This window comes from Sus scrofa, chromosome 15 (assembly GCF_000003025.6).
Source record: "Sus scrofa isolate TJ Tabasco breed Duroc chromosome 15, Sscrofa11.1, whole genome shotgun sequence".
Lineage (NCBI taxonomy): Eukaryota > Metazoa > Chordata > Mammalia > Artiodactyla > Suidae > Sus > Sus scrofa.
In genome coordinates this window covers 31,803,409-31,831,071 of record NC_010457.5, presented here as the reverse complement: position 1 = coordinate 31,831,071, position 27,663 = coordinate 31,803,409, and the positions used below count along the sequence as shown (strand labels likewise).

The 27,663-nt window shown below is 45.7% G+C and overlaps 2 protein-coding genes across 2 annotated transcripts in view; both read left to right on the top strand.

The window, feature by feature from the left end:
• Positions 1–27,663, top strand: part of LOC110256906 (extensin-like) — a 56,885-nt gene that overhangs the window by 23,387 nt on the left and 5,835 nt on the right. The gene's annotated exons all lie outside the window — the stretch shown is intronic.
• Positions 10,362–11,941, top strand: LOC110257042 (basic proline-rich protein-like). Its single transcript, XM_021075512.1, has 3 exons — positions 10,362–10,635; positions 11,034–11,232; positions 11,475–11,941. Exons 1-3 carry the CDS (start codon positions 10,492–10,494, stop codon positions 11,918–11,920), a joined length of 789 nt encoding a protein of 262 aa, XP_020931171.1. The 5' UTR covers positions 10,362–10,491; the 3' UTR covers positions 11,921–11,941.

The window sequence follows — 27,663 nt, the reverse complement described above, 5'->3', positions numbered from 1 at the left end:
ATTGCTGTTGTCCTTATACAGACCATGAAAAGGTGCTTCCTGTCGTGATCCCTTCCTTCTTTCTTTAGCCTCGTTTTCTACCCTACTGTGCCTTGGTTTTTGCTGTCTGTTCAGTGCGGCCTCCTCTCCTTTGTGACCGTGTGTTGTCTCTTGGTCTGGAATACAGTCATCATTGTCTTGGGGTGACATGGTGTGGAACAGAACCAGAAAACCTTGTGCTGAAAATCAGCCGTGGCTTCCTTTAGGGAGATGTGATAAAGCTCTCAAACAGTTGGGCTGTCTAAGTATGACTCTGTTTTACACCATTGGTTTAACCTTGTGGAATTTGTTTGTTTGTCCTTTTGTCTTTTAGGGCCGCACCTGTGGCATATGGAGGTTCCCAGGCTAGGGGTTTAATTGGAGTTACAGCTGCCGGCCTCTGCCACAGCCACTGCAATACCAGATCCGAGCCACACGTGCAGCCTACACCACAGCTCACAGCAACGGCGGATCCATAACACACTGAGCAAGGCCAGGGTTCAAACCCGCAACTTCATGGTTCCTAGTCAGATTCGTTTCTGCTGCGCCCCAGTGGCAACTCCCAAATTTGGAACGTAATACACACATATAGCTAAACCAAATGACTGTCTACAGTGCATTTACTCGGTATAGTCTTCTGAATTGACTGTCATGCTCAGATTCCTAAAGGATAAAATACACAGGAGCACAACTGATGTGCACCTGTATTGACTAGATTGGGCTTCTGCCCTGAGTCTTTTGCTTCCTTTCCTATTCTGATGGCTGGGTTGGAAAATATAAAATACATAAAAGTACCTTTTTCCTCTTTTCCTCTCTCTCTGAAGCAGTTCTCTCACCTGCCTTCTCATTATTCTCTCCCCTTGGGTTCTAACCAGAACCCTGCGGCTCTCCAGTGGAGAAACTGGAGAACTTCCAGCAAACCAGGTGGAAGCCGACCTGGTTTATTATTTTTAAAATTTGTCTTTTCACATTGCACAGGTAGTACATGTTCATTATAGAAGCTGTGTACAATAGACCATAAGAACTCCTTAAGGAGTTGAAAAAATATTGTCTTAAGGATGGTGTGGAAGACAGTTTATTTTAAAGTATGTGGATGTTTTCCATCTTTTTCATGTCGTTGGTTGAATTTGTGATTTTTATGATACTCATTTCTTGGTCTGGAATATGACCATCATATGCTTGTGGGAAAAGGGTGTAGACTAGTTACCAGGAACCACTGTGGTGAAAATCAACCAAGGCTTGCCTTAGGAAGGCATGATAAAAGCAAGCACAAACCTTTTCCTTAGATGCATTTCCACTTGGATTGTTTTAAGTGGTTTTGGTAAAGGGGGGAGTCCATTTAATGTCCCTGAAGCATGGCCATTTACCTTGAGGATTTTCCCTTTTACTTTAAGGGTACTTTTTAGGTGTGAGGTAACTAAGCTTTTGGTCTTTGTTAAGATAGGAAATATTTAGTCTGTATGTCTAATGGTTTATTCTCTTTTGCATGGGGGACACATCAGTAAAGATGTCGTAATTGTTCAGTAACTTAAGCTACCACTTCTGTACTCATAGAAAAATAAAACGGAGTGAAATTGTTCTAAACCTCTTATTCTGGAAGCAGACTTTTAGGAAAATAGGAGCTCTTCAATGTTATCTAGCCTAAATTTCCTCTCAGGAAGGAACAGAAATACGGAGATGTGATGAATGTCAATCAGAAAGTCAGTGGTAGATCTCAGAATAGACTCTTGAGACTCAAATCCCAGATCAAATCCCAGAGAAAGTGATAGTCACTTCCTAACCAAATGCCTCTTAGGGATCATTGAATTCTGTTGCTATAATTTGGTCCTTTACTAGTCCCATATTTTTTCTCAAAACAGGTTTAGAGGAAGCATTTTTACCCTCAACAAAACTGCAGCCCAGTGAAAGCTGGACCTAGAGAAAAGTTAGGCACTTGTATTCCATGCTTCTGGTCCTAGCTTTACTGTTTTGCGACAGAATGTAAAATTGGTGGTAAAATTAGAGGGCGGCATTTGACTATTTTATATGCACCCAGGCCTATGTGTGGTAGGATATGATTTTATTTACTTCTTTTAGCCTAATTGTTTTGAGCTTTACCGTTCCGTATTATAGATGAAGAAAGTAAGATTTAAAAAATTAAGTGCATGTTCTGGGGATATCTGCACGATATGGCAAAGTGTGGACACTCCCTTCGTTTCAATGGCATATATGGAAATGCACGGTAAAAATAAAAATTTTAAAAAAACACAGCCAAGCTTGAAAGCAAGAAAGAGGAATATGCAGGTGTCTGAAAGGAAAAAGAACTCGACGTCATAATAGGAAAGAGAAATCGAAGCCCTGTCCCATAAGGAAACTGGATGACGACTTAGTGTGCGAGCTTTAAGGCAGCCCTGGAATCCATAGGCCCAGCAATGGCGGGGAGCTGTACCCGCACAGGAAGGGTCTGCATTATTTCTGAATGGGGCCTCAAGAAAAGTCTGTGTGCCGGACTGGCGTTATACTTCCTGGTACTTCTTCTTCCTATCCTTTTATTGTCCACCATTTTAGTATCCTATTTTGGTCTCTTTTATGCAGTCAATTGCTGAATCTTATTTTTATCCAACCCCAGAGACCCTTTGGATGAAAGAGTTTATCCATTTTCATTTATTACAATCAATGTAATCAATGTATTGTAGTAACACATATATTGGCGATTATTCACATTCTTTTCATTGTATGTCCATCCATTTCCCACACTGTCATAATTTTATAAATATATACTTAACGTATTTCAGGGTGTATGCTTTCTTCCCTTCGAATACGACAAGTATGTTGACCACTTTCTCACTTTCCTCTGGCCTCTTCCACCCCACCTCCTACCCCTGCAGTGTCCCAGCAGCCATGCTCATGTTTTGTAGAATTTTACTTCTGGATTTTTAGGGGTCTTCTTCAGGCATTCATCTGTAATTTTCCTTTTTATGTGAAACGCTAGGTGTATCAGGTCATTTACTAAGTCCCACCTATCACATGATGTTCTAATAGATACATTTTAGTTCTTATTTGAGTGCCTACTGGAAAGCAATTTTCAGGTTATTTGTGTGTATATATTCGAAGGCCTTTATATACCTGAAAATATCATTGGTAAACCCTCATTTTTAAATGATAGCTTCATTTGATTAGAGATTTTTGGTTTGAAAGTCTTTTCCCTTAACATTTTGAAATATGGCTCTATTGTTTTCTTGCCTCTCATGTTGATCTTTGGAAGTTCTGACGTCGATGTGATTTCTTTTCCTATGTGTGACCTGCAGTTCCTCTCTAGAAGATTTTGGAATGTTTTGCTTACCTTTTTTGGTTTCTAGTGTGTCTGGGTGTAGTTCCTTTTCTCCCTTATTTGGCACTCGGATTCATATTCATTCCCTCGTTCATTCATTCTTTCATTTAACAAACATTCACTTGTTGGGAGTCTACTTTGTGCCAGGTTGTATTCCAGACACTTTGATCTGAGATTTTTGATCTTTCCTCAGTTCTGGAAATTATTGCTTATTTTTTCAAATATTTGGTTCCTATTATTTTTTCTCTCTGGGAATTCGGTTATATAAATTCTGTCCCTTCTACCTTCTCTACGTATCTGTTAACTTTAGTATGTTCCTTTAAAAAACATCCTTTCCTGGAGTTCCCGTCATGGCTCAGTGGTTAACAAATCCGACTAGGAACCTTGAGGTTCCGGGTTTGATCCCTGGCCTTGCTCAGTGTGTTAAGGATCCAGCATTTCTGTGAGCTGTGGTGTAGGTCGCAGACTTGACTCGGATCCTGTGTTGCTGTGGCTCTGGCATAGGCTGGCGGCTACGGCTCTGATTCAACCCCTAGCCTGGGAACCTCCATATACCACGGGAGCGCCCCAAGGAATGGCAAAAAGACCAAAAAAAAAATCCTTTCCTGATGCGTTCAGCAACAATCCTCTGCCTGATCTGATAGCTCACTAAGTCAGTCTTTGGTTCATCCATTCTATTATTTATCTAATTTATAGAGTTCCATATTTCAATTATTATTCTGTCATACTCTGCATTCCTTCTTGCTTCTGTTTAGTTCTGCTGCATATTATCAACATTCCTTAATTTCCTTGAGGATTTTTCTTTGTCTTTTTAGGGTCGCACCCATGGCATAAGGAAGTTCTCAGGCTACGGTCAAATTGGAGCTGTAGCTACCGGCCTATGCCACAGCCACAGGAATGTGGGGTTCAAGCTACATCTGTGACCTACACCACAGTGCATGGCAATGCCAGATCCTTAACCCACTGAGCCAGGTCAGGGATCAAACCTACATTCTCATGGATACTAGTTGGGTTTGTTTCTGCTAAGGCATGATGAAAACTCTCTTTGAGGATTTTAAACGCTTTAAAAATATTCGTAAGTCTGTTTCATTAATTCTGCACCATATAGTATAAATGGTTTAGGCTGAGTTTAGATTTTACTCTAAGTTCAGTAGGAAACCAATAGTTTTAAGAGCTCTAAGTGTTCCCTGGTGTCACTGCAGTTAAGGACTTGGTGTTGTCACGGCTGTGGCTTGGGTTACTGCTGTGGCTAGGGTTTGATCCTTGGCCTGGGACTCTGCACATTTCGTGAGCCTGGCCAAAAAAAGAGAGAGCTCTGATCACTCTGATTGATGCTTGTAGAAGAGGGGTGTGTGTGTGTGTGTGTGTGTGTGTGTGTAATAGAGAGTAGGGTAAGAATAGAAGCAGGTAGGCAAAGTTTATGCACTAGTCAGTCAAGTGACGATGTTGGCTTGGGATGGTAGCAATTGAGATGGAAAGACATCGATTTAATTTGGTATAAGTTTTTGAGATGAAGTCAATGTTTTGGATCTTTTCACTTAAACAATGGGTGGATGGTGATGCCATTTATTGAAATAGAGAAGATGGTTGGCTGAGTGTGGAGAAGGAGGTTTGACAGGGAAATTTAAGAATTTTTCTATGGTATATTTTGGGGTTTGATATGTCTATTAGACATCCATGTGAAGATGTCAAGTAGGCAGTCGAATATTCAAATATGGAGTTTTGGACTCATTCTATGAGGCCACCATCACCCTGATACCAAGACCAGACAAAGATACCACAAAAAAAGAAAAGTACAGGCCTATTTCACTGATGAACATCAGTGCAAAAATCCTCAACAAAATACTAGCAAACCACATCCAACAATACATTAAAATGTTTGCACATCATGCTCAAGTGGGATTTATCCCAGGGATGCAAGTGTTCTTCAGTATACACAAATCCATCAGTGTGATACACCACATTAACAAACTGAGGAATAAAAACCATATGATCCTCTCAACAGACATGGGAAAAGCCTTTGACACAATCCAACACCCATTTCTGATAAAAACCCTTCAGAAAGTGGGCATAGAGGGAACCTACCTCAGCATAATAAAGGCCATATATGACAAACCCACAGCGAACATCATTCTCAATGGTGAAGAGCTGAAAGAATTCCCACTGAGACCAGGAACAAGACAAGGATGTCCTCTCTCACCACTACTCTTCAACATAGTTTTGGAAGTCCTAACCAGGGCAATCAGAGAAGTAAAAGAGATAAAAGGAATCCAAATTGGAAAGGAAGAAGTAAAACTATCCCTATTTGCAGATGACATGATACTATACCTAGAGAATCCTCAAGACGCTACCAGAAAACTGTTAGAGCTCATCCATGAATTTGGCAAAGTCACAGGATAGAAAATTAATACAAAGAAATCAATGGCATTTCTATATACTAACAGTGAAAGATCAGAAAGAGAAATTAGGGAAGCAACTCCACTTACCATCGCATCCAAAAGAATAAAATACCTAGGAGTAAACCTACCTAAAGAGACAAAAGACCTGTACTCTGAAAACTATAAGACACTGATGAAAGAAATCAAGGATGCCACAAATACATGGAAAGACATACCATGCTCTTGCACTGGAAGAGTTAATATCAAAATGACTGTACTACCCAAGGCAATCTACAGATTTGATGCAATCCCTATCAAATTACCAAGGATGGTTTTCACAGAGCTCAAACAAAATATTTTCAAGTTTGTTTGGAAGCACAACAGACCCAGAATAGCCACAGGCATCCTGAAAAAGAAAAACAGAGCTGGAGGAATCAGGCTCCCAGACTTCAGACTATACTACAAAGCAACAGTCATCAAAACCATAAGGTACTGGCACAAAGACAGAAATAGAATAGAATGCCCAGAGTGAAACCCACGCACCTACAGCCAATTCATCTATGACAAAGGAGGCAAGGACATACAATGGAGAACGGACAGCTTGTTCAATAAGTGGTACTGGGAAAACTGGACAGCCACATGGAAAAGCATGAAAGTAGAACACTCCCTAACACCACACACAAAAAGAAACTCCAAATGGATTAAAGACCTAGATATAAGAACAGACACTATCAAACTCTTAGAGGAAACCATAGGCCAAACACTCTCTGACATAAATGACAGCAACATTTTCTCAGATCCACCTCTTAAGCGTAATGACAGTGAAAACAAAAATAAACAAATGGGACTTAATTAAACTTCAAAGTTTCTGCACAGCCAAGGAAACCCTAACCAAAACGAAAAGACAACCCACAGAATGGGGGAAAATCTTTCCAAGGGAATCAACTGACAAGGGATTCATCTCCAAAATTTATAATCACCTTCTGCAGCTCCATACCAAAAAAAAAACAACAACGAACAACTGCATCCAAAAATGGGCAGAAGATCTAAACAGACACTTCTCCAAAGAAGACATACAGATGGTCAAAGAACACATGAAAAGATGTTCAACATCACTCATCAGTAGAGAACTGCAAACCAAAACCTCTAGGAGGCACCACCTTACACTGGCCAGAACGGCCATTATCAAATAAATGCTGGAGAGGGTGTGGAGGAAAGGGAACACTGTCAGTCGGAATGTAAACTGGTACAACCACTGAGGAAGAGAGTATGGAGATTCCTCAGAAAACTACAAACAGAATGATGGTTTGATCCAGCAAGCCCACTCCTGGGCATCTATCCAGAGAGAACCGTGACTCCAAAAGATACATGTCCTCCATTGTTCATTGCAGCACTATAGACAATAGCCAAGACATGGAGACGCCCTAAATGTCCATTAACACAGGAGTGGATACAGAAGATGTGGCACATATACACAGCAGACTATGACTCAGCCATTAGAAAGGAAAGAAACAATGACATTGGCAGCAGCATGGATGGACCTAGAAAGGATCATGCTCAGTGTAGTTAGACAGACAGTGAGACACAGCGTCCTATGCTGTCTGTCACCTCCGTGTGGCATCTCCAAAAAGACATGACGAACGTCTTTGCAGAACAGATAGTGACTTGCAGACTTTGAAAACTTATGGTTTCCAAATGACACAGGTTGGGGGGTGAGGGCATGTACTGCAGGTTTGGGATGGAAATTCTTTAAAATTTGGTTGTGATGATTGTTGTACGCCTATAAAGGTAAGAAAATTCACTGAGTAATTTAAAAAAAAGAAACTGCAACTTTTCAGGTTTTGTAATATTAAAGAGTGTCTGTAATTATTTGAAAGTATTTGTATTAAAATGCTGCTCCCTTTCCAGCTACAAAAAAAAAAAGGTAATTGTATTCAGAGCAAAATATACTGATAAGATATAATCTCAAAAACACTTTAGACTTCCTTCTATGTTGCCTATTCTTTCCCTATTTACACTGACAGAATGAAAGCAAAGTAGAAACTTCAGCACTAGATTAGTATAATTTCCTGAATTATTAAATAAATAAGCCTCTTATATTTTTATTTGGGGAGTGGTTGTACAGGTCATTTTGTTGTCCTTTCCCTAATCCTGCATGTGACTCCTGTGACTAGCGCACTTCCACTTGACTTTGCCAGTGAAAAGAAAGCCCAAAAGGTAGAGGGCTGCAAATATTTTATGTATCAATTAAGATTTAGGACTAGAAGAGAGCTAAATATTGAAAGTTCTGTGATTTGATAATTCTCAAAAATGTGTCTTCAATCTTTATGCTAAAATCAAAAGGAACAATTACATGTGCATGTCACTGAATTTGTATACATTATTTCACCACACTTCAGTTACTTCCAAACTCCATAAGAAAATATAATGAATTGCTTAAATCTTCAGTTGTATAGAAAGAAAAGAAACCACTAAACTTCAAAATCAAGAACGGGCTCATATATCTGGTGGCTACGTGGGGAAATGCATCTGAATCTTCCCATCACTGTTACTAGTACATTCGTATCTTAAAGATCTATTCCTTAAAATAAGTTAATGCTTGTATAATTCTAAATATCATCTAAAACAGGTTAATTCCTTATGAATGTGTACCTTATTGTATATTTTTCCTTGAAAGTATAAAGCTTTTCCCATTCCGACACTAGTAAATGTATCACTGTCCTTGGCTGTTTATTGCAAGTTGTGTCATTGTTCATTTTCAAGGTTAATAGCTGTTCTTACATGTCAGTTCCACAGAGACGAAGCACTTACTGTTGGATAATTAGTGATGATATTTTTATCAATACCCATATATACTACTCATATTTATATGTAGATCCTTTCAACCAATATACATATATTTATATTAGTAAATTCCAGGCTTCATAATAATATGAAAAGCATAGCCCTAGCTTCATACGCATCAAAAAAGAACCTAAATAATAATGCATAAGTATATGCGACCACTGGTGAACTTTACTAAGGCATTGAAAACATCAGAGAAAGAGCATATGTAGTTCCAATAAAAGGTAGTTGCAGAAAAATCTGCCTGTGCATTGCTTTCGTACACCATATCATTGACACAAAATTTTATAAATCCTCTGAATTTGTATTTTAGAAAAGGAGACTTTCTTTCTCCCCCCCCCCCACTATACAGCATGGGGATCAAGTTATTCTTACATGTATACCTCTTTCCCCCACCCTTTGTTATGGGCATCTAGACATAGTACTCAATGCTACTCAGCAGGATCTCCTTGTAAATCTATTCTAAGTTGTGTCTGATAACCCCAAGCTCCCGATCCCTCCCATTCCCTCCCTCTCCTGTCAGGCAGCCACAAGTCTCTTCTCCAAGTCCATGATTTTCTTTTCTGTGGAGATGTTCATGTGTGCTGGATATTAGATTCCAGTCATAAGTGATATCATATGGTATTTGTCTTTGTCTTTCTGACTCATTTGACTCAGTATGAGAGTCTCCCGTTCCATCCATGTTGCTGCAAATGGCATTATGTCCATTACTCCATGTGGTGTATTTTCCCCCAAAGGCAGCCAACCATCTTCCCAATACATTCAAATGTAAGGGTTGTTCAAAAGGCAAGTATATGAGCTTCGCAGTGCATTTGCATCACCCAAAAATTTATTGGTATCAGAGTGTGTTGCTAGACTTTTCTGGAATCACTGCGTATGAGATTTAATGGAATGTTCACTGAAATATGGAGGCTCCTCCCCACATATTACCCAAGGTGAAAACCCTACATATAAATGTAATATTTTCAAATGTGTGGTATTTTTATCTTCATGATTTTATTGCCCATTTTATGAATAGGGGCATACATCATTTCATCGTGCTTTGCTTTATGGAGTTTTTTACAAATTGAAGCTCCGTGGCAACCCTGCATCAATCAAGTCTTTGGATGCTGTTTTTCCAATGTCACTTGCTCACTTCGTGTGTCTGGGTCACAACTGTGGCCGTTCTTGCAGTATTTCAAACGTTCTGATTATTGCTGTATTTGTTACAGCAATCTGTGATCAGCGATCTTTCCTTTTACTACTCTAATAGTTCTGGCATTCTTTAACAAGAAAACATTTTTTAATTTAAAAAAAGGACACAATGAACTTCTTTGCCAAACAGATACTGACTCCCAGACTCTGAAAAACATATGGTTTCCAAAGCAGACAGGGCGGGGGTGGGGGGATGTGCTGCAGGTTTGGGGTGGAAATGCTACCTAATTGGGTGGTGATGATCATGATACAATGATAAATGCCGTGAAATTCAATGAGTTAAAAAAAGAAATTGCTGGCATATCTACACCCTCGTCACAAACTCTCAGCAGAGGAGTTTAGGAAAGGAAGAGGTTGAGAAATCAAGACAACACCCTCATGGACAGTGACATTCACAAAAATAAAACACCTGGGAGTATATTCTGACCCAGCAGGTCAAAGACCTGGATTCAGAAAACTGAAAGAACTTGGTGAGAGACACTGGAGGCAATACAAAGAAATGAACCGCTCAAGGAGTTCCCGACGTGGCTGTGTGCTGTGTTGTGTTAGTGTCACGCTGCTGAGACTTGGCATGGGGTTGGGGGTGAGCTGGAGCAGCCCAGAGGTACCCTGGGGAGCTTGGTGGAAGGAGGAAGCCCGGCGAAGGGGACCCCAGGAAGTGACCTCACTTCCCTGGCAACAGAGCCCAACAGAACTTGGAACCTGGGTGGCCAGGCACCCACTTCTCCAGGAAAGGACAGAGGAAGGATGGACTTGCTCTGTTGCGCCCCCATCTCCCGAGGCCGAAGCCGCAGGAGAGGGCCCAGAGGAGGAAACCTCATCGAAAGCAGCAGACGATGGATCAGCACCCAGGGCAGACGCCTTCGGGCCTTTGCCCGCAGGGGCCCAGAGGTAACACAGGGAGAGGGAGCTCCAGCCCAGCGCAGGGACCTCTCTGATCCCACACGGTAGCCCTGTCCCCTCCCGGGATGACTATGTGCAGAGGGTGGTGTGAGGGGTGGGTCTGCCTTGAGCAAGAGCAGCCTGATGGGGTTGGCTGTCCCTGGGGCATGTCCACACCCCAGGACAAAGCTGGCTGATTGAGAGTGGGGCCGAACCCTGTGTGTGAGCTGTACCCCCGGCCCCCCGGGGACGTCTCATTCCTCATGGGGGGTGGTTTCGGAGCAGACAAGCCCTCACCTGATCTGGGAGCAGAAGGTCAAGGGGCAGAAGAAGCAGCGAGAAGGTAATGGCCCCACAGGGCTCTGACCCCTTGGGCCCGGGCTCCCTGCCCCTCACTGTCATTGCAGAGCCCCCCACCTGAGCCCCGCCAGGAGCTGGGCGAGGAAGGCAGAAGGTCTCCAGTTGAAACGCCCCCCAGGCCGCCCCCCAGGGGCCTCTCCCGGGCTCATAGGGAGCTCAGAACATCCAGCTCTGGGACCGAGGACAGACACCATCTGGGCCTGAGAGCCCTGGATGGCCTGGCCCCCCCTGAGGCCCAGCCTGAAGGTGAGAAGATGGGGACGGGGCCCTGTGAGGGTGCGGGGAGCTGAGTTCTGGGCCACACGGCGGGGAGACCCCAGAGGATGGTGCTGGGCCAGGAACAAAGACTCACCCCCGCCACCCACCTGGTGGACTGCACACCAGAAGCTGCTGGGTGGGGACTGGACTGGAAGGTTCTGGGAAGACTGCTATCCTTGGGAGAACACATGGCAAGGCAGGCATGCAGGGACGCTCTTCTCCTCTCACAGCTCCCGCAGGAGACCCACAGCCAGAGGCGAAGACACCACCCGGGCAGGAAGAACCTGCAGCCTCTCTGGCCCCAGCCCCAGACACTGACGGGCATTTTCCTCCGCTGGAGGAAAACGGTTCTCCGGCTCCTGCAGGAGACCAAGGGCCACAGGAGAATCCAGCAGCAGCCCTGCAGGAAGAGCCTGCACTGCCTGCTCCAGCAGCCCCTAGACTAAGTCCTGAGCTGGCTCAGGCAAGAGCCCCAGGCCAATTTCCAAAACCACCTTCCCCAAAGCCCCCTCCGCCCCTGCAAGTGCCCTCCCTAGCAGCTGCCCAAAAGCCCCATTCACCCTCTCCCCCTCCCGAAATGTACTCTCCTTCCCCTCTCGCCATTTGTCTTTGGATGTGTATTGATTTCCTATTTCTCTTCCACGTTATGTATGGTGTAATTTACTTTATGTTTTAGAAATAAAATTTGCAAGGTGCACCGTGTCGTCTTTTATGCCATGCAATTCAGGAGCCTGCAGTCCATTCCCAGGGCTGTGCAACCACCTCGCCGGCCTGTCTCACTACAGCCTCTTTCATCCCCCACCCCAAGAAAGCCTTGTATCCAAGGCACAGCCTCAGCAGGCTCCCCTCCCCCCGCCTCTCCCGAGCCTTCATCCTCTTGGTCTCTGTTTCTGGACCTGTTCCCGATTTTCCCCTCAAGGACACCATCCCAAAGGTGGCTTTGACTGTCTGGCCACCGACAGGATAAGGGGGCTTGTGACCAGGCCTTTGGGGTTTTGGTGAAAATACAGCCCTTTTCTGATTTGGACTCCCTCTCGCACACAGCTCCTTATTGCCCACCTGAGGCATCTGTGGTTTTCATTGTTTCCAAGCTAATTGGGAAACAGGCCAAGATGCCAGTAACGGGGAAACACCTGCCATCCACCTGGAGGCGCCCTCGTCTCTCTTGGCTGCCATTCCCCACCCCCACCATGATCCCCCCTCTTCTGGCCTGGACTCTGTGTGCGCCCACAAGCCCGGGGCATAGGTGGTGGGGGGGACATGTGGGTGGGAGGGAGGGCAGGTGCTCTCTTGGGGGTTCCTCATTCTGGAGCCTTCCTTCCTCCCGAATTTGTGCTGAATACACTGACACACACAGGCCTCAGGGCAAGTTGGTGCCTTGTTTTATGATTTTCAAGCGAGCTCCCAGGTGCCCAGCCCCATGGAGCTCCAGTCAGCTTCAGGTCCAGCTGGACCCAGGGCCAAAAATGATGACATCAGGATTGACCTTCGTTCTGCTTTCCACGGGGGCCTCCCGCTCTGGTCAGTCAGCCGCAAGTGGCCTGGCAGCCCCTAGAGGGGATAGAGCTTCTCATCCACCAGAGCGCTGTTCCAAGGCCAGGCACAGGTTTCCCAGGACCACGTCACAGGTCGACCCTCCAACAGTTTCCCGAAACCAAAGAGATGAATTCTGTGGACTGGCCCGATCTAGGTGATAGGCTCCCCTTCCTCCAAGCCCCCTGGACCAGGAAATGATGGGGGAGGGGACTTCATGGGATCCAAGAGGGACTATGGGCAGCAGATGGGGAGACACGGGACAGGCAGGAAACGTCATCCCCGATGTCCACTAGCTCACCCAGGGCCTTGGAACATCCTGGGAACTGAAGGGACCGCTTCCTCCACACCGAGTGGAAAACCCCACCCAGAACCCCGAGAACCACACAGGCATCAGGGATTCTGGAGCCTGGGCTGAGAGCCACATGGAGACAGGGCCTGAGGCCAGCAGAGCAGACACAAGCACAAGCTTTCCTGCTGGGGTAGCTGGCCTGGGAGGCAGCGGGCAGGGCAGAGGCTCAGGGACACAGGGGCTGATCCCTGTGGAGCCCAGACACTGACAGGAGAGAGCAGGCAGGATGGAGCCTCTGGGGGAATTCTCCGGGGAGCTTGTGAGCAAGGCAGCATCTCAGGCCCCAGTCCTGACCCCTGCAGCACAATCTGCATCGTGTCCAGATCCCCAGGGGTTTCATAGGCTCTGCTGGTCTCCAGACTCCCTGTCTCTCAGCCTGTATGTTAGGGGTGGTGGCCCTGCTGGTGGGTCTTCACTTGGACTTTCTGGAATACATTGTGGCCATGTGGATGGAGGGGCCTGAAACACACTCATGCTCCCTCATGGAGCCAAGATTTCTGCTTCGGAGGCATTCCTGAACAAAACCTCCAGAGGCCAGCTCAGACAAGGGCATGCACAGAGATGCACGCTGCATCAGGATGGATAACCAGAAATTCCTTTCTATCCACACACAGGAAAGAATAAAGTCAAGGAGCTGCCTTTTTCCACGGACAGTTATCAGACTATTTGAAATAGTCAAGTCCAATAGTCCTCTTGGAGCTGACACGCTACGGGGGAGGGCAGACAGTCAGCAAGTGCACAAGTGAGAGAGACCCTTTCAGATGGTGAGAAGGACACAGAAAGAAGAAGGGCATTGCGGGTGAGCCTCACGGGTGGGCCAGGGAGGCTGCTCAGAGAGGGAACTAGGGAAAGGCTGTTCTCACAGCTGACAGTGACAGTGAAACCCCACAGACAAGAGGGAGCCAGCCACATGAAGCATCAGGACAAGGTCATCCAGGCAAAGGGAAGAGGAATGACCCAGATGCTGGGCTGGAGGAGCTCGGCTGTGGTGCGGAACTGAGGGCCCATGTGTGGCTGGAGCAGGAGAAGTGGGGAGGAAAGAAGCCCTACGGCCACCACCATCCACGTCTCTACTTAAGACTGCATCGTTCCTAGCTGTCCCTCGAGTCCTAACCTGATGTGTTCCCTACCATCTCCCATACTGGATGCATGAGTTCACATACCCCTAAGGGTAGAATTTAGAGTAGGCAATAATGAGTTAGCTCTTTAGTCCATTCTCTGATCAGGCTGAGCTTCGAACTTCAAATGTATAAAAGTATTCCAAAACCCTTTGTTTATCTTTCCATTGGGCCTATGTGTTATTTTGCAATGAAAAATGAAATATAAGAAAAAGACATCATTTTATTCCAGGAATAAATTCCACTCCATTACAGTATGTGACTCTTTGCAGGTGATGTTGCATTGGGTTTGCTAGTATGTTGCTGATGATGTTTGCACTGACTCATCAAGCGGATGGGCACATAGTTTTCTTCTCATGTCTCTGTGTGGCTCTGATAGTAGGATCATGGTGGCCTCCTAAAATGATTTTTTGGGTATCTGCCTTTTATATTTATGGGGAGAGTCTGAGAATGATGAGTGCTCATTCTGTTGTAAATGTTGGAAAAAATTCACCTTGGAAGTCATCTGGTCCTTGGCTGGGACTTTTCTCTGCAGGGAAACTTGGAAGACTGACTTGAATTCTTTCTTTCCTCACTCATTACTGGTCTCTTCAGACTGTCCACTTATGCAAGATTCAGTCTCTGAAGGCTGTGTCTTTGTAGAAATAGATCTACTTGATCTAGGTCATCCTGTTTTCTGACATAGAAATATTCACACTAGTCTCTTACATCCTATTTCAGACAGACATCATCACTGGAATGTGTAGGTCACTTCTCATCAGATCTCTTCAGATAACTGTGGTTTCAACAGGCAGTTTGAGACTGTCAAAAGTGTTCCCAGGGGCGTTATGATTAATTAAAATTATAGATGTCCTATTCAATTTATCAATTGAATAGAGATATACGAGTCTAAAGGCCTTCATGTTTTGATTTATCAGAAGAAAGTGTATTTGAAATGAAAGTCTCTAATTTCCCAAAAGGTGCCATTGTGGGGTTGCTGCTGTGGCACAGTGGATTAAGGATCACACTGCAGTGCCTCAGGTCGCTGCAGAGTCACAGCTTCAATCACCTGCCGGGCACAGTGGCTTAAAGGATCCAGTGTGGCCACAGGTACATGCATAGGTCCCAGCTTCAGCTCAGATTCAATTCCTGGCCCAGGAACTTCCAGAGACCTCAGGGGCCAGCCATTAAGGGGAAAAAAAAGCAAGAAAAAAAAAAAAAAAAAAGGTGTCATTGCTTTGGCTTTTAAATATGCTGAAGGTTTACATTTGAATGTATTTCTTCTCAAACTGTCTTCATAGTATGCAACCGCTAGTATTTAAAAAAGTCACAACACTTTTTTGTATCTCCTACAATGACTCACAGTATTTTTATTACCTTCTTATAAAAAATTTGGTAGTGGCCTGGCTAGTATTATTTTTAACACTGCTAGTCACAGGCCAATCCTGCAAAAGACATTTCAATGACCCAATATTTACAAATACTTAAGACAGTTACTGTGTTATGAGAAGCCAACATGCATGGCAACATTTGAATTTGGATACAAACTCAAGTAAGAGGTGATTATTAAATATATTAGAGATAACTTGCATGAAATCCAGGAAAGTAATTTCTTGTCAGTTCAGATTTGGACAGACTTCAAAGATGAGACTTAGAACGAATGTGTTTGAAAACGACGCCCCATTACCTGTTCAGTACTTTTCAACTGCTTTGACATTCTACCCCTGTGGTGATAAGCCGCGGGTGTTAGGAAAGCTCTTCTGCACCCGTGAAGAAGGGGACAGTTCCGTGCCCTTGAGGAGGAAGGGAAGCAGACACTCTATTTTATGGGTTCCCCTTTTCTTGGCCACCCCGCGGCCCAGGCATGTGGAGCTTCCAGGGCAGGGGTCCAATGCGAGGCGCCATTGGAACGTGAGGGGCAACAGTCGGGTCCTTTACCTGCTCCGCCTGGCAGATACCAGCGCCTCAGCGGGAACGCCCCAAGCAGACACTCTGGATGCAGCCAATGAAAACAGGCATTCCTCCAACTTTCAGGGGGCACAGGAGGAGAAAGGAACGAAAGGAAGTTCCTAACTGCAAACGTGTCCCTCTCGCCCAGGGATTCTGGGTGTCTCACCAGGCTCCGTGACGGGTCCCCACTGCATCCAACTGGCTGGACGCCAGGGTCCCCGTACCTCGGGTCCTCCTTCCACCATCGCACATGCGTTTCCGGGTCACAATCTGTGCAGGCTTTCCCCCCACAAAACAGCCCCTGCCTGGGACGCCCCACCACCCGCCCTTCCTCCCACCAAGCCCATTCCCTTAAAGACCGCATCCTGCTGTAAAATAAGCCCTGTTACGGTGTCGCCTGACAAAGTGGAGAGGAAACCACAGAGGACGGCGCGGGGAAGGAAGGCTCTGCACTGGATCAGAGTCTGCAGACACCTCCGCACACCTCGGGCTCAGATGGCGGTCTTCTCTTCTGAACAAGGGGCCCCACCAGGCCCGTGTCCCAAAGCCCCACAGGCACGTCCTCAGTCCGTCCGGAGAAAAACACAGCCTTCGGTCGCAGGGAAGAACGCAGGGCTGCTGCGCCTGCCTGCGCTTGGCAAGAGGCCGCAAGGGCAGGTTTGGTCGCCACCTGCTGGCCACCGAGGGCTGAGCAAGATGATCGGAACGCAGCATTTGGAGAAGGACAGGCGCCCCCTCCTGGCCGGGATGCTAAATCACTCCACCTGGCAATGCCCCAGCCTCTCTGCTGAAGGCACAGCTGAGGATCCTCTGTTCCAGCCACGCCTGCTCTCTTGGCCTGGGATGTGCCTCCTTCCTTGGAGCCACCGCCTAGAGAGCAGGAGAGTCATCAGCCTTGGAGGCCGCCTGAAAACATCCCCTCTCTTCCCTCCCTTGAAAAGAGCTGCCTGTTTCTACCATCAGATTGTCTCTTGGCTTTGAGACAGAGGATGGCAGCTGTGCTTGGAACAAAAGCCTCCTTGAGAAACTATGCTGCACTCCTGACCATAATCACAAATAACTGAAGGGGAGTTTGGTCTGGTTGAGTATAGAGAAGAATATGCGAACTTCCTGATGCTTTCACTTTTCATGAGGCACAAACGATGATTTTAGAAGGCTAGGTATATAAAATCCCAGTCACCTAAGAGTCACCATCTGAATGCAGCTGCTTCCTGGTGACGTCCATTCTGGCCTTGGAGTCCTCTAGCACAGAACACCCAGGGCTCGTGGTCAGACTACATGGGCAGTTACAGCTGGACCAGTTCGACCAGTCCTCTGATTCTGAGCCTATGCGTTTGCCCTGGGTCACCTCTGTCCCTTGCTCAAACCTCCACTGTCACCCTTAGAACTCACCTTCGTTGGAAAAGGCCAAGGTCAGAGAGAGAGAGAGAGACAAGACAGGGGAGCCCTGCAGACCCAGGATGCAGGTGCTCCATACCTCCCGGCCCCCTTGCGCTGCATCCCAGGTTTGTGTGAGAAGCTGCTGCCTCTCTTCTGCCCTCCCGGGCTTCTCACTTCGTGCTTTAAGTTGATGGAACGACCTGCAGGATTCAGGCCTCCTCATCTGGTCTCTGAGCCATTTCTATGTTGTGTCCTCTGGCTTCTCCATTGGTGCTGTACTTGGAGGCTTCCACAGCATAAAGGGCGTTGCTCACAGACTCACATGGATTAAGAGATTCACCAGGGTGCTTGGGGGTGGGTGTTGTGAAGTCACCTCGTCTTTATTACTAATGTGGGTGAAAAGCAGAAAAATCTAAAGCAAGCAGAAGCATCGCACTTGAACTTTCAACCTTTTTCTTGTTTCTTTCTTTTCTTTTTTTTTTTTTTTTTTTTTTTTTTTGCTTTTTAGGCCACACCCGCAGAACATGGATGTTCCAAGGCTAAGGGTTGGATCAAAGCTGCAGCTGCTGGGAATGCCACAGCCACACAGCACCAGATACGAGTCAAGTCTGCAACTTACTCCTGAGCTGACGGCAACCCCAGATCCTTAACCCACTGAACCAGGCCAGGGATCCAACCCGGGTCCTCATGAATGCTAGTTAGGTTCATCGCTGATGAGCCACAATGGGAACTCCTCAAACTTTGCTTCCTGGGATTGAAAAGAGTTTCATGAAACAACACTTACCCTATTTATGTTTGAAGCACTCTGACGTTTTCTGTTTTATTGTATTTCTTTCTGATCAGTGCTGATTAGGCCCCTGCCAAATTGATTTCCAGAGCCACTGTTGGGACCCAACCTAACATGTGTAAAACACTATATTAGATTTATATACAAATCAATAGAAATGGCTTTAAACCATGTTGTTGAGTGAAAACAATAGGAAACATGACATTTATGGCATTTGAGCTCCCACTGTGACACAAAATCTGGCTGCAGCAGCTTGGGTTGCTGTCGGTGCGCAGGCCAGATCCCTGACCTGGTATGGTGGGTTAAGGATCTGGTGTGGCCACAGCTGGGTCTCAGATTCAATCCCTGGCCTGGGAAATTCCAGGTGCCATGGGCTGGGGGAAAGAAAGAAGAAAGTGAAAGGGCGAAAGAGCAAACCGAAGAAAGAGGAAGAGAGGAAGGAGGCAGGAGAGAAAGAAAAAAAGATTTATAGCATAATGCATGAAAAAGCAAATATCAGAGTTCTCCTTGTGGCTTAGTTTGAAACAGACCCGACTAGCATCCATGAGGATGCGGGTTCAATCCCTAGCTCCTCTCAGTGGGTTATGGAGCCACATGGCCTCAAGCTGTAGCATAGGTTGCAGACACGGCTCAGATCCCATGTTGCTGTGGTTGTGGTGGAGGCCGGCAGCTGTAGCTCAAATTGGATCCCTAGCCTGGGAACCACCACAGGCCACAATGCAGCCCTAAAAAGGCAAAAAGGAAAAGGAAAAAAAAAAGCAAAAATCACACACACGTAGAAACGCACAAGGATCCACAATACCTAAGGATATACATCAAACACTCCAAAGGCAGTACCACCTGGAGAATGACCAAAGCAAAATAAACTCCAGGCGGATCTGGAATGCAAGCATGCCCACCTGTATCATCTCAGAGAAGTTGGCTGGGCTCTGCACTGGGGTCTAACAAAACAAAAATATGGGGAGGGGGTCATTTAACAGGAAAGCTTGAGAATCACATAACTATCCAGAAAACATGTAGGAGCTGGAGAATGGTGCATTTAGAATTCTTGAAGTGCAGGGGTTTTTTTTGTTTTTTTTTTTTTCGGACCACCCTTGCAGCATACGGACGTTCCCAGGCTTGGGGTCAAATAGGAGCTGCAGCTGAGTTTCTGCGCAGCCACATCCACACCAGATCCTTAATCCCCTGAGCCAGGCCAGGCTGTCTGTCCTGGTCCAGAAAAGCTGTAACCAAGGGCGGGGGCAGGGTCTCCAGGTAGAAGTCACAGCCACAGACCTGCAAATCCCCCACCTCATTCCCGTCCCCCCCCCCCCGCCTTTTTTTTCTTTATAAAGCTCTTCAAGTGGCTCTAGTGTGTAGGCACAGTGGGCCGTCCTGGCATAGGATCCAGCCTCGGCCTAAGAGTTTCACTTGACTGTTTCACACTGCCAGGGAGACTATGAATTCTCACTCTCGTCTCTGTAAACCAGTATCTTCACGTCCAAATTGACCTCCTTGAGGAAAGTAAATAGGCCACTTACAAATTCCAGTTCATATGCTCCTCACACCCAGGTGAGTTCCAGGTCAAGGTCGGAAGGATAGTTGGAGAAAAGGAAGTTGCCTCCTGTATCAGGCGACCTGTCTGTTTTTGAAAAGAGATTCAGCAAACATGTACCTTCCTTATGTTTGAGGCACTCTGATACTTTCTAGTATACTATATTTATTTGTTTTTTCAAATTCAGCTTAGAAAGCAGATGATTTCTTGTGCCCGTGTTCCCTTCAGCCTTCACAAATGAGACCTGCACTGGTCCATCCAGAATGGCACAGGTCCAGCGCAAAAACCCCAAAGGGACCACTTTGATACGAGCCAAGTGGGTCTCACAGTGGTCGAGGAGATCAGAATGGGCAGAGGTGTTCCCGATCCACTGAGTCCAGTTCCAGACAGAAGGCGTGCAGTCCAAAAAGTGGTACCAGTGTCCGTGGCCTCTGGGCTTTCCTTGCTTCTGCTCCTGTGCTTTCCATGGGGGTACAGATTTACGTGGTCCTCTCCCCCATCTTCCTACCTTTGGGCTTCAGCTGGAACAGCTGCTTCTTCCTCCGCTTTGTTTGCAGAGCATGTGGGTGTCTCAGAGGATGGTGCTGGGGCCAGGAGCGGGTTTCCTTCTGATCATTGCTGATGATGCCCCCACCAGACTGATGTCAGGAGCCACCGTTGGGATCCAGCCTATCACTTGTAAATCACTGAATTTGAGTGACCTATAAATCTATAGGAATAGCCTTAAAGCAGGCCCTTGGGTGAGAGCAGCAGGGAACTTAGGATGTATAGCATTGGCGTTCAAGCTGTGGCCCAGTGGGTTAAGAATCCCCCTGCAGTGGCTCAGGTGGCTGTGGAGGTGCGGGTCTGATCCCTGGCCCAGAGCAGTGGGTTAAAGGACCCTGCATTGCCACAGCTGTGGCTCAGATTCAGTCCCTGGCCTGGGACCTTCCACATGCTGTGGGCACCATCCCTCCCCCCCCAAAAAGGATTTGTAGTATAATGTCACTTACCAAAGCAAAAATCACAACACATGCACACACAAGTATACACAATAGTTAAGGGTGTACATGAAACACATTAAAGGCAGTACCACTGGAGGAATGAAAAAAGGAAAATAACCTCCTGGAGGATCAGGAATGCAAGGTTGGCTGATGTGTATGATCTCAAAGTGGTTGGCTGGGCTCCAACAAAACAGAAAGTTGGGGGGGGGTGTCCATTGGAAAAGGTTGAGAATCATGTCACTATCCAGAAAAAAATGAAAAGCCTGAGAACAGTGCACTGAGAACTCTGGAAATATATTTTAAAAATCAGTTGATAAGGTCAGAGACCAAATATCATCCAGCCCAAATGTGGAAGAGGGGAAGAGGTGTCCCCTCATCATCAGCAAGTGATACCATCTGAAAAGGGGGTGGCCAGCCTAGGACCAGGCCGAGAGGGGTCTGAGAGGCCTGGCAGGTCAGTGCCTACACCCGTGGTCCAGAGGAGGGGGCTCAGGCAGGGGAGGGGCTCTCTGTGGAGTGTGCAGCCTTTTCCTGCCAGAGTCTCTGCTGCCCAGGAGGCTGTGACTTTTACCTCAAGACCCTGCCCCCAGCCCTTGGCTACAGCTTTCCTGGCCCAGGACCCCTAGCCCCAGTGTCCCCAGTTCTCAGGCCATCTGCCTCCCTTTAAACTGAGTGCCCAGCTGTCCTGGACTAAGGACATTCTGTCTCGGGAGCCTGAACCGAGAAGGGAGCGGTCACAGCCATGGGGCAAGGGCTGGAGCAGGAAGGTCTGGCATCTGGGCAGGAAGAGGAGCTGGGTCTCAGGCAGGCAGAGTTTCAGGAACAAAACCTGGGGCCAGCTGGGGAGGCTGGAAGGAGGGAAACAGGCCCTGAACTGGTTATTAGCAATGAAAATATTAGCAATGAAAATATTAGAAATGAAGAGAGATTTCCTTTTGGTATTATTTTAATGTACAAAAAAAAAAAGTATGCCAAAATGGAATCTCCCATTTGTAAAATCTTGTGCATTTTATTTATTGGAATCATATCTTTTTATCATTAGAATGTTTTGTCTTGTTTTTGTCTTTGTTTTTCTGGCTGGCTCAGGAGTGTGTGGGAGATTCCAGGGCCAAGGAGCAATCCGGTACCACAGCAGTGACAGTGACGGAGTTTAACCGATTGAGCTACTAGAGAGTGCCCGATAGAATATTTTAGTTTATTTTTCATTTATTTTTGTTGTCTTTTTTTTAGTGCTGTCCCTGTGGCATATGGAGGTTCCCAGGCTGGGGTCAAATAGGAATTGTAGCCTCCAGGCTACACCACAGCCACAGTAATGTGGGATCTGAGCCGCATATGCAACCTACACCACAGCTACTCACTGAGCGAGACCAGGGATCCAACCTGCGTCCTCATGGATGCTAGTCAGGTTCATTAACTGCTAAGCCACGAAGGGAACTCCCCAAAAGAATATTTTAAAAACAGGGCAAACATCACGAGATACACTGGAGCCTGACTTCCTTTCTCTGAAACTCATGCTTACGTATGTGTATACAATCTAGTGCTGTGGTCTGTAGAGATGAGAGCACCCTATAAGTTATAGGGAAATATTTCACCAAATACCCGTTCCTGACAGCCTCTTTAAAATGTTTGGCAAGCATTTCTTTCCTTTTAACTTTCTGGCCTGCACCTGCGGCATATGGAGGTTTCCAGGCTGGGGTGGAATCGGAGCTGCAGCTGCCCATGAATGTCACAGCCACAGCAACGCCAGGTCCGAACCACATCTGGGACCAACACTGCAGCTTGTGGCAATGCTGGAGCCTTTACCCTCTGTTGAGGCCAGGGATTGAAACTGCATCCTCATGGATACTAGTTGGGTTCTTAACCTGCTGAACCACAATGAGATCTCCAGGAAGCATTTCTAACTTGCTTCTTAACTCCACTTATGAGCCTCTGCCATCTCCTGGTTTGTCGGCACGTTAAGGACCTGGAGTTGTTATTGCTGTGGCTCTTATCACCACTGTGGTGTGGGTGCAAATCCTGGCTTGGGAACTTCCAGATCCTGCAGGTTCAGCACAAAACAAAACAAAGCAAGACGTTACGCATCATTAAATCAGAGTGACATTTTTTAAACCCCTTGAAAAAAGTCACACTAGGCAGTGGGCAAAGCAGGCACGTAAAGCACTGGCAAGAGGGGCGGGCCTGTCGCCCTCTGCTGGCAAACTGGGAAATGCAGGCTGTGCCCCACCCAAGGTCAGGGGAGGCTGAGTTCCCCACTGGCAGTCCTGCTGAATCCACTTGGCTTTGGAAACTCACAGGGAGGAAGGCCAATATCCTAGAACTTCTCAAAACTTAGAGAACAAGCAACTCAATTAGAGAACCAGATGTAGTGAAACGAATGCACACACCCTTTAAATCGTACACCAGTGCTCATGCAAAATGAGCCACAAACACATTTAGAACAGAAGCGTATGAAAAAAGTTAGAGAAGCAGCCTAGAAGAAAAGCTACTTGTCCACGGGCTTGGACTTTGTGAAACGTCATGAGAAGGCAACGCCTAAAGTGAAAAAAGGTAATAGCATGGACGCTATAAAATTAAAACATTTCTACTTGGTGACATACTTCCTGTGCACCACACGCAAAAGTGATGACAAGCCCGCTTTTCCACATCAAGCCTTTGCTGCGTCCCTTGAAGACGGACCCCCGCAGCCATTCTGGGGGTCTTCACACAGGAAGCTTCTCCCCACTAAGCCTCATCCTCCCCATGCTTCCTCACTTCTCCTCACCTTTTCCTCCTGGCAGCAACTGGATCAGGCGGAACCCCAGTTCTGGGCAGTGTGGAGGCTGCACCGCCGCATTGTCCTAATGCCAAACTCCACGTGCGTCCAAAGGATTCTGAGCTCTATCAGCAGAGACCCTGGCCAGGGGCAGCTCAAGGCCACACCAAACCCTGGCAGTGCCTCAGGAGACAGAACTCCTGGGAGCTGTGCAGAGACAAGGCCAAGGCGGAAAGCACGTGAGCTGGGGGTCAGAGAGGCGGAATGGGCCCCCTGAGGGCAGTGAGGGAGGTGAAGGCAGGGCCAGCCTCACCCTTCACCACACATAGCACTCCCTGCTCGCAGAACTGCCCAATCCATTTGACTTTGGATGTTCCAACTGCAATGGAGACAAGAGGCCATTGTCTCCACGGATCAGTGTCTCTTTGGATGGAAGAAGATATTTCATGCAGACGGGAGAAAGCTGGAGTAGCCATATTCATATCGGACAACATAGACTTTAAAATAAAGAATGTGTAAGAGACAAAGAAGGACGGTACATAAGGAGCACAGGATCAATCCAGAAGATACACCAACTGTAAATAGATATGCACCCAACAGAGGATCCCCTCACTGGATAAGGCAGCTGCTAACAACCTTCACAGGAGAACTTGGCAATAACACAATAATAGTGGGGGACAGGAACACCCCACTTCCAGCAAGGGACAGATCCTCCAGACAGAAAATCAGCAAGGAAACACAGGCCCTAAATGATGCATCAAACCAGACGGACTTAATAGATCTTTTTAGAACATTCCATCCAAAAGCAGCAGAATACACAGTCTTCTCAAGGGCACACAGAACATTGTCTAGGACTGATCGTATTCTGGGCCTGGATCAAGCCTTGGTAAATTTAACTACTCTGAAATCCTATCGAGCATGTTCTCTGACCAGAACACTATATGACTGGGAAATGAACAATGAGAAAAAAACTGCAAGAAACACAAACACATGGAGACTAAACAAAATGCTCCTAAACAACAAATGGATCCCTGAAGAAATCAAAGAGGACATTGCAAATACCTAGAAGCAGGAGTTCCTGCCATGGCTCAGTGGAAATGAACCTGGCTAGCATCCATGAGGACCCAGGTTCAATCCCTGGCCTTGCTCAGCGGGTTCCCAATCTGCCATGGCTGTGAGCTGTGGTGTGGGTCACACACATGGCTCCGATCTGGTGTGGCTGTGGCTGTGGCATAGGCTAGTGGCTACCGGTCTGAGTCCACCCTAGCCTGGGAATCTCTGAATTGCATGGGTGCAGTCCTAAAGAGACAAAAAACAAACAAAAAACCTAGAAGCACATGGCAACAAAGACACAACAATACAAAACCTATGGGATGCAGCAAAAGCACTTCTAAGTGGGAAGTGGATAGCAATACAAGCCTACCTCAGGAAACAAGAAAAGCTCAAATAAACAACCCAACTTTACATCTAAAGCGACTAGAGAGAGAAGAACAGACCAGACCTAAAGGTAGCAGAAGGAATGAAATTGTAAAGATCAGAGCAGAAATCAATGAAAGAAATGAAGACAACCATAGAAAAAAATCGGTGAAACTAAAAGCTGGTTCTTTGAGACGATCAACAAATTTGGTAAGCCAGACTTATCAAGAAAAAAAGACAGAGGACTCAATAAAATTAGAAATGAAAAAGGAAAAGTTACAACAGACATCACGGAAATACAAAGGATCAAAAGAGACTGCTACAGGCAACCGTATGATAATAAAGAAGACAACCTAGAAGAAATGGACAAATTCTTAGAAAAGTACACTCTTCCAAGACGAAACCAAGACAACACAGAAAAGATGAATGGACTAATCACAAGTACTGAAACTGAAACCGTGATTTAAAAAACTTCCAACAAACACAAGTCCAGGACCAGATAGCCTCACAGATGAATGTTATCAAACACTTACAGAAGAGCTGATACCTACCTATCCTTCTGAAACTATTCCAAAAAACTCCAGAGGAAGGAGTTATTCTATGAGGCCAAACTTATTCTATGAGGCCACCATCACCCTGACACCAAAACCAGGCATGATACCACCAAAAAAGAAAACCTCAGGCCAATACCACTGAGGAACATAGATGCAAAAATCCTCAACAAAATACGAGCAAACTGAATCCAACAATACATGCAAAGGAATGTACATCATGATCAAGAAGAGCTCATCTCAGGGATGCAAGGATTCTTCAATACCCACAAATCAATCAGTGTGCTACCCCACATTAACAAACTGAAGAATAAAAACCATGTGATCCTCTCAACAGATGCAGAGAAAGCTTTGGACAAAACCCAACACCCATTTTTGATTAAAAAAAGAAGAAGAAAAAAAAACACCTCCAGAAAGAGGGCATAGGGGGAACCAACCTCAACATAATAAAGACCGTATAGGACAAACCCACAGTTGATACCATTCTCAATGGTGAAAAGCTGAAAGAATTCCTGCTGAGATCAGGAACAAGACAAGGACATCTGCTCTCACCACTATTATTCAACACAGTAACATTGGAAGTCACAGCAATCAGAGAAGGAAAAGAAATGAAAGGCATCCAAATTGGAAAGGAAGAAGTAAAACAATCACTGTTTGCAGATGACACGATTCTATACCTAGAAAATCCTAAAGAAGCTACTAGAAAACTGGCTGAAATCTAAACAGACACTTCTCCAAAGAAGACATACAGATGGCCAAAGAACACATGAAAAGATGTTCAACATCACTCATCAGTAGAGAACTGCAAACCAAAACCTCTAGGAGGCACCACCTTACACTGGCCGGAACGGCCATTATCAAATAAATGCTGGAGAGGGTGTGGAGGAAAGGGAACACTGTCAGTCGGAATGTAAATTGGTACAACCACTGAGGAAGAGAGTATGGCGATTCCTCAGAAAACTACAAACAGAATGATGGTTTGATCCAGCAAGCCCACTCCTGGGCATCTATCCAGAGAGAACCGTGACTCCAAAAGATACATGTCCTCCATTGTTCGTTGCAGCACTATAGACAATAGCCAAGACATGGAGACGCCCTAAATGTCCATCAACACAGGAGTGGATACAGAAGATGTGGCACATATACACAACAGACTATGACTCAGCCATTAGAAAGGAAAGAAACAATGACATTGGCAGCAGCATGGATGGACCTAGAAAGGATCATGCTCAGTGTAGTTAGACAGACAGTGAGACACAGCGTCCTATGCTATCTATCACCTCCGTGTGGCATCTCCAAAAAGACATGACGAATGTCTTTGCAGAACAGATAGTGACTTGCAGACTTTGACAACTTATGGTTTCCAAATGACACAGGTTGGGGGGTGAGGGCATGTACTGCAGGTTTCTTTAAAATTTGGTTGTGATGATTGTTGTACACCTATAAATGTAAGAAAATTCACTGAGTAATTTTAAAAAAAGAAACTGCAACTTTTCAGGTTTTGTAATATTAAAGAATATCTGTAATTATTTGAAAGTATTTGTATTAAAATGCTGCTCCCTTTCCAGCTACAAAAAAAAAAGATAATTGTATTCAGAGCAAAATATACTGATAAGATATAATCTCAAAAACTCTTTAGACTTCCTTCTATGTTGCCTATTCTTTCCCTATATTACACTGACAGAATGAAAGCAAAGTAGAAACTTCAGCACTAGATTAGTATAATTTCCTGAATTATTAAATAAATAAGCCTCTTATATTTTTATTTGGGGAGTGGTTGTACAGGTCATTTTGTTGTCCTTTCCCTAATCCTGCATGTGACTCCTGTGACTAGCGCACTTCCACTTGACTTTGCCAGTGAAAAGAAAGCCCAAAAGATAGAGGGCTGCAAATATTTTATGTATCAATCTTAACTTTTATTTATTTATTTTTTTAATATATTTTTTTTTATTTTCCCACTGTACAGCACGGGGGTCAGGTTATCCTTACATGTATACATTACAATTACATTTTTTCCCCCACCCTTTCTTCTGTTGCAACATGAGTATCTAGACAAAGTTCTCAATGCTATTCAGCAGGATCTC

Excerpts from the sequence above, each read along its gene's own strand:
- LOC110257042 (XM_021075512.1), top strand. The coding sequence starts at position 10,492 with ATGGACTTGCTCTGTTGCGCCCCCATCTCCCGAGGCCGAAGCCGCAGG. Across the intron at positions 10,636-11,033 it reads TTGCCCGCAGGGGCCCAGAG|AGCCCCCCACCTGAGCCCCG; the intron begins GTAACACAGGGA and ends CTGTCATTGCAG. Across the intron at positions 11,233-11,474 it reads CCCTGAGGCCCAGCCTGAAG|CTCCCGCAGGAGACCCACAG; the intron begins GTGAGAAGATGG and ends CTCCTCTCACAG.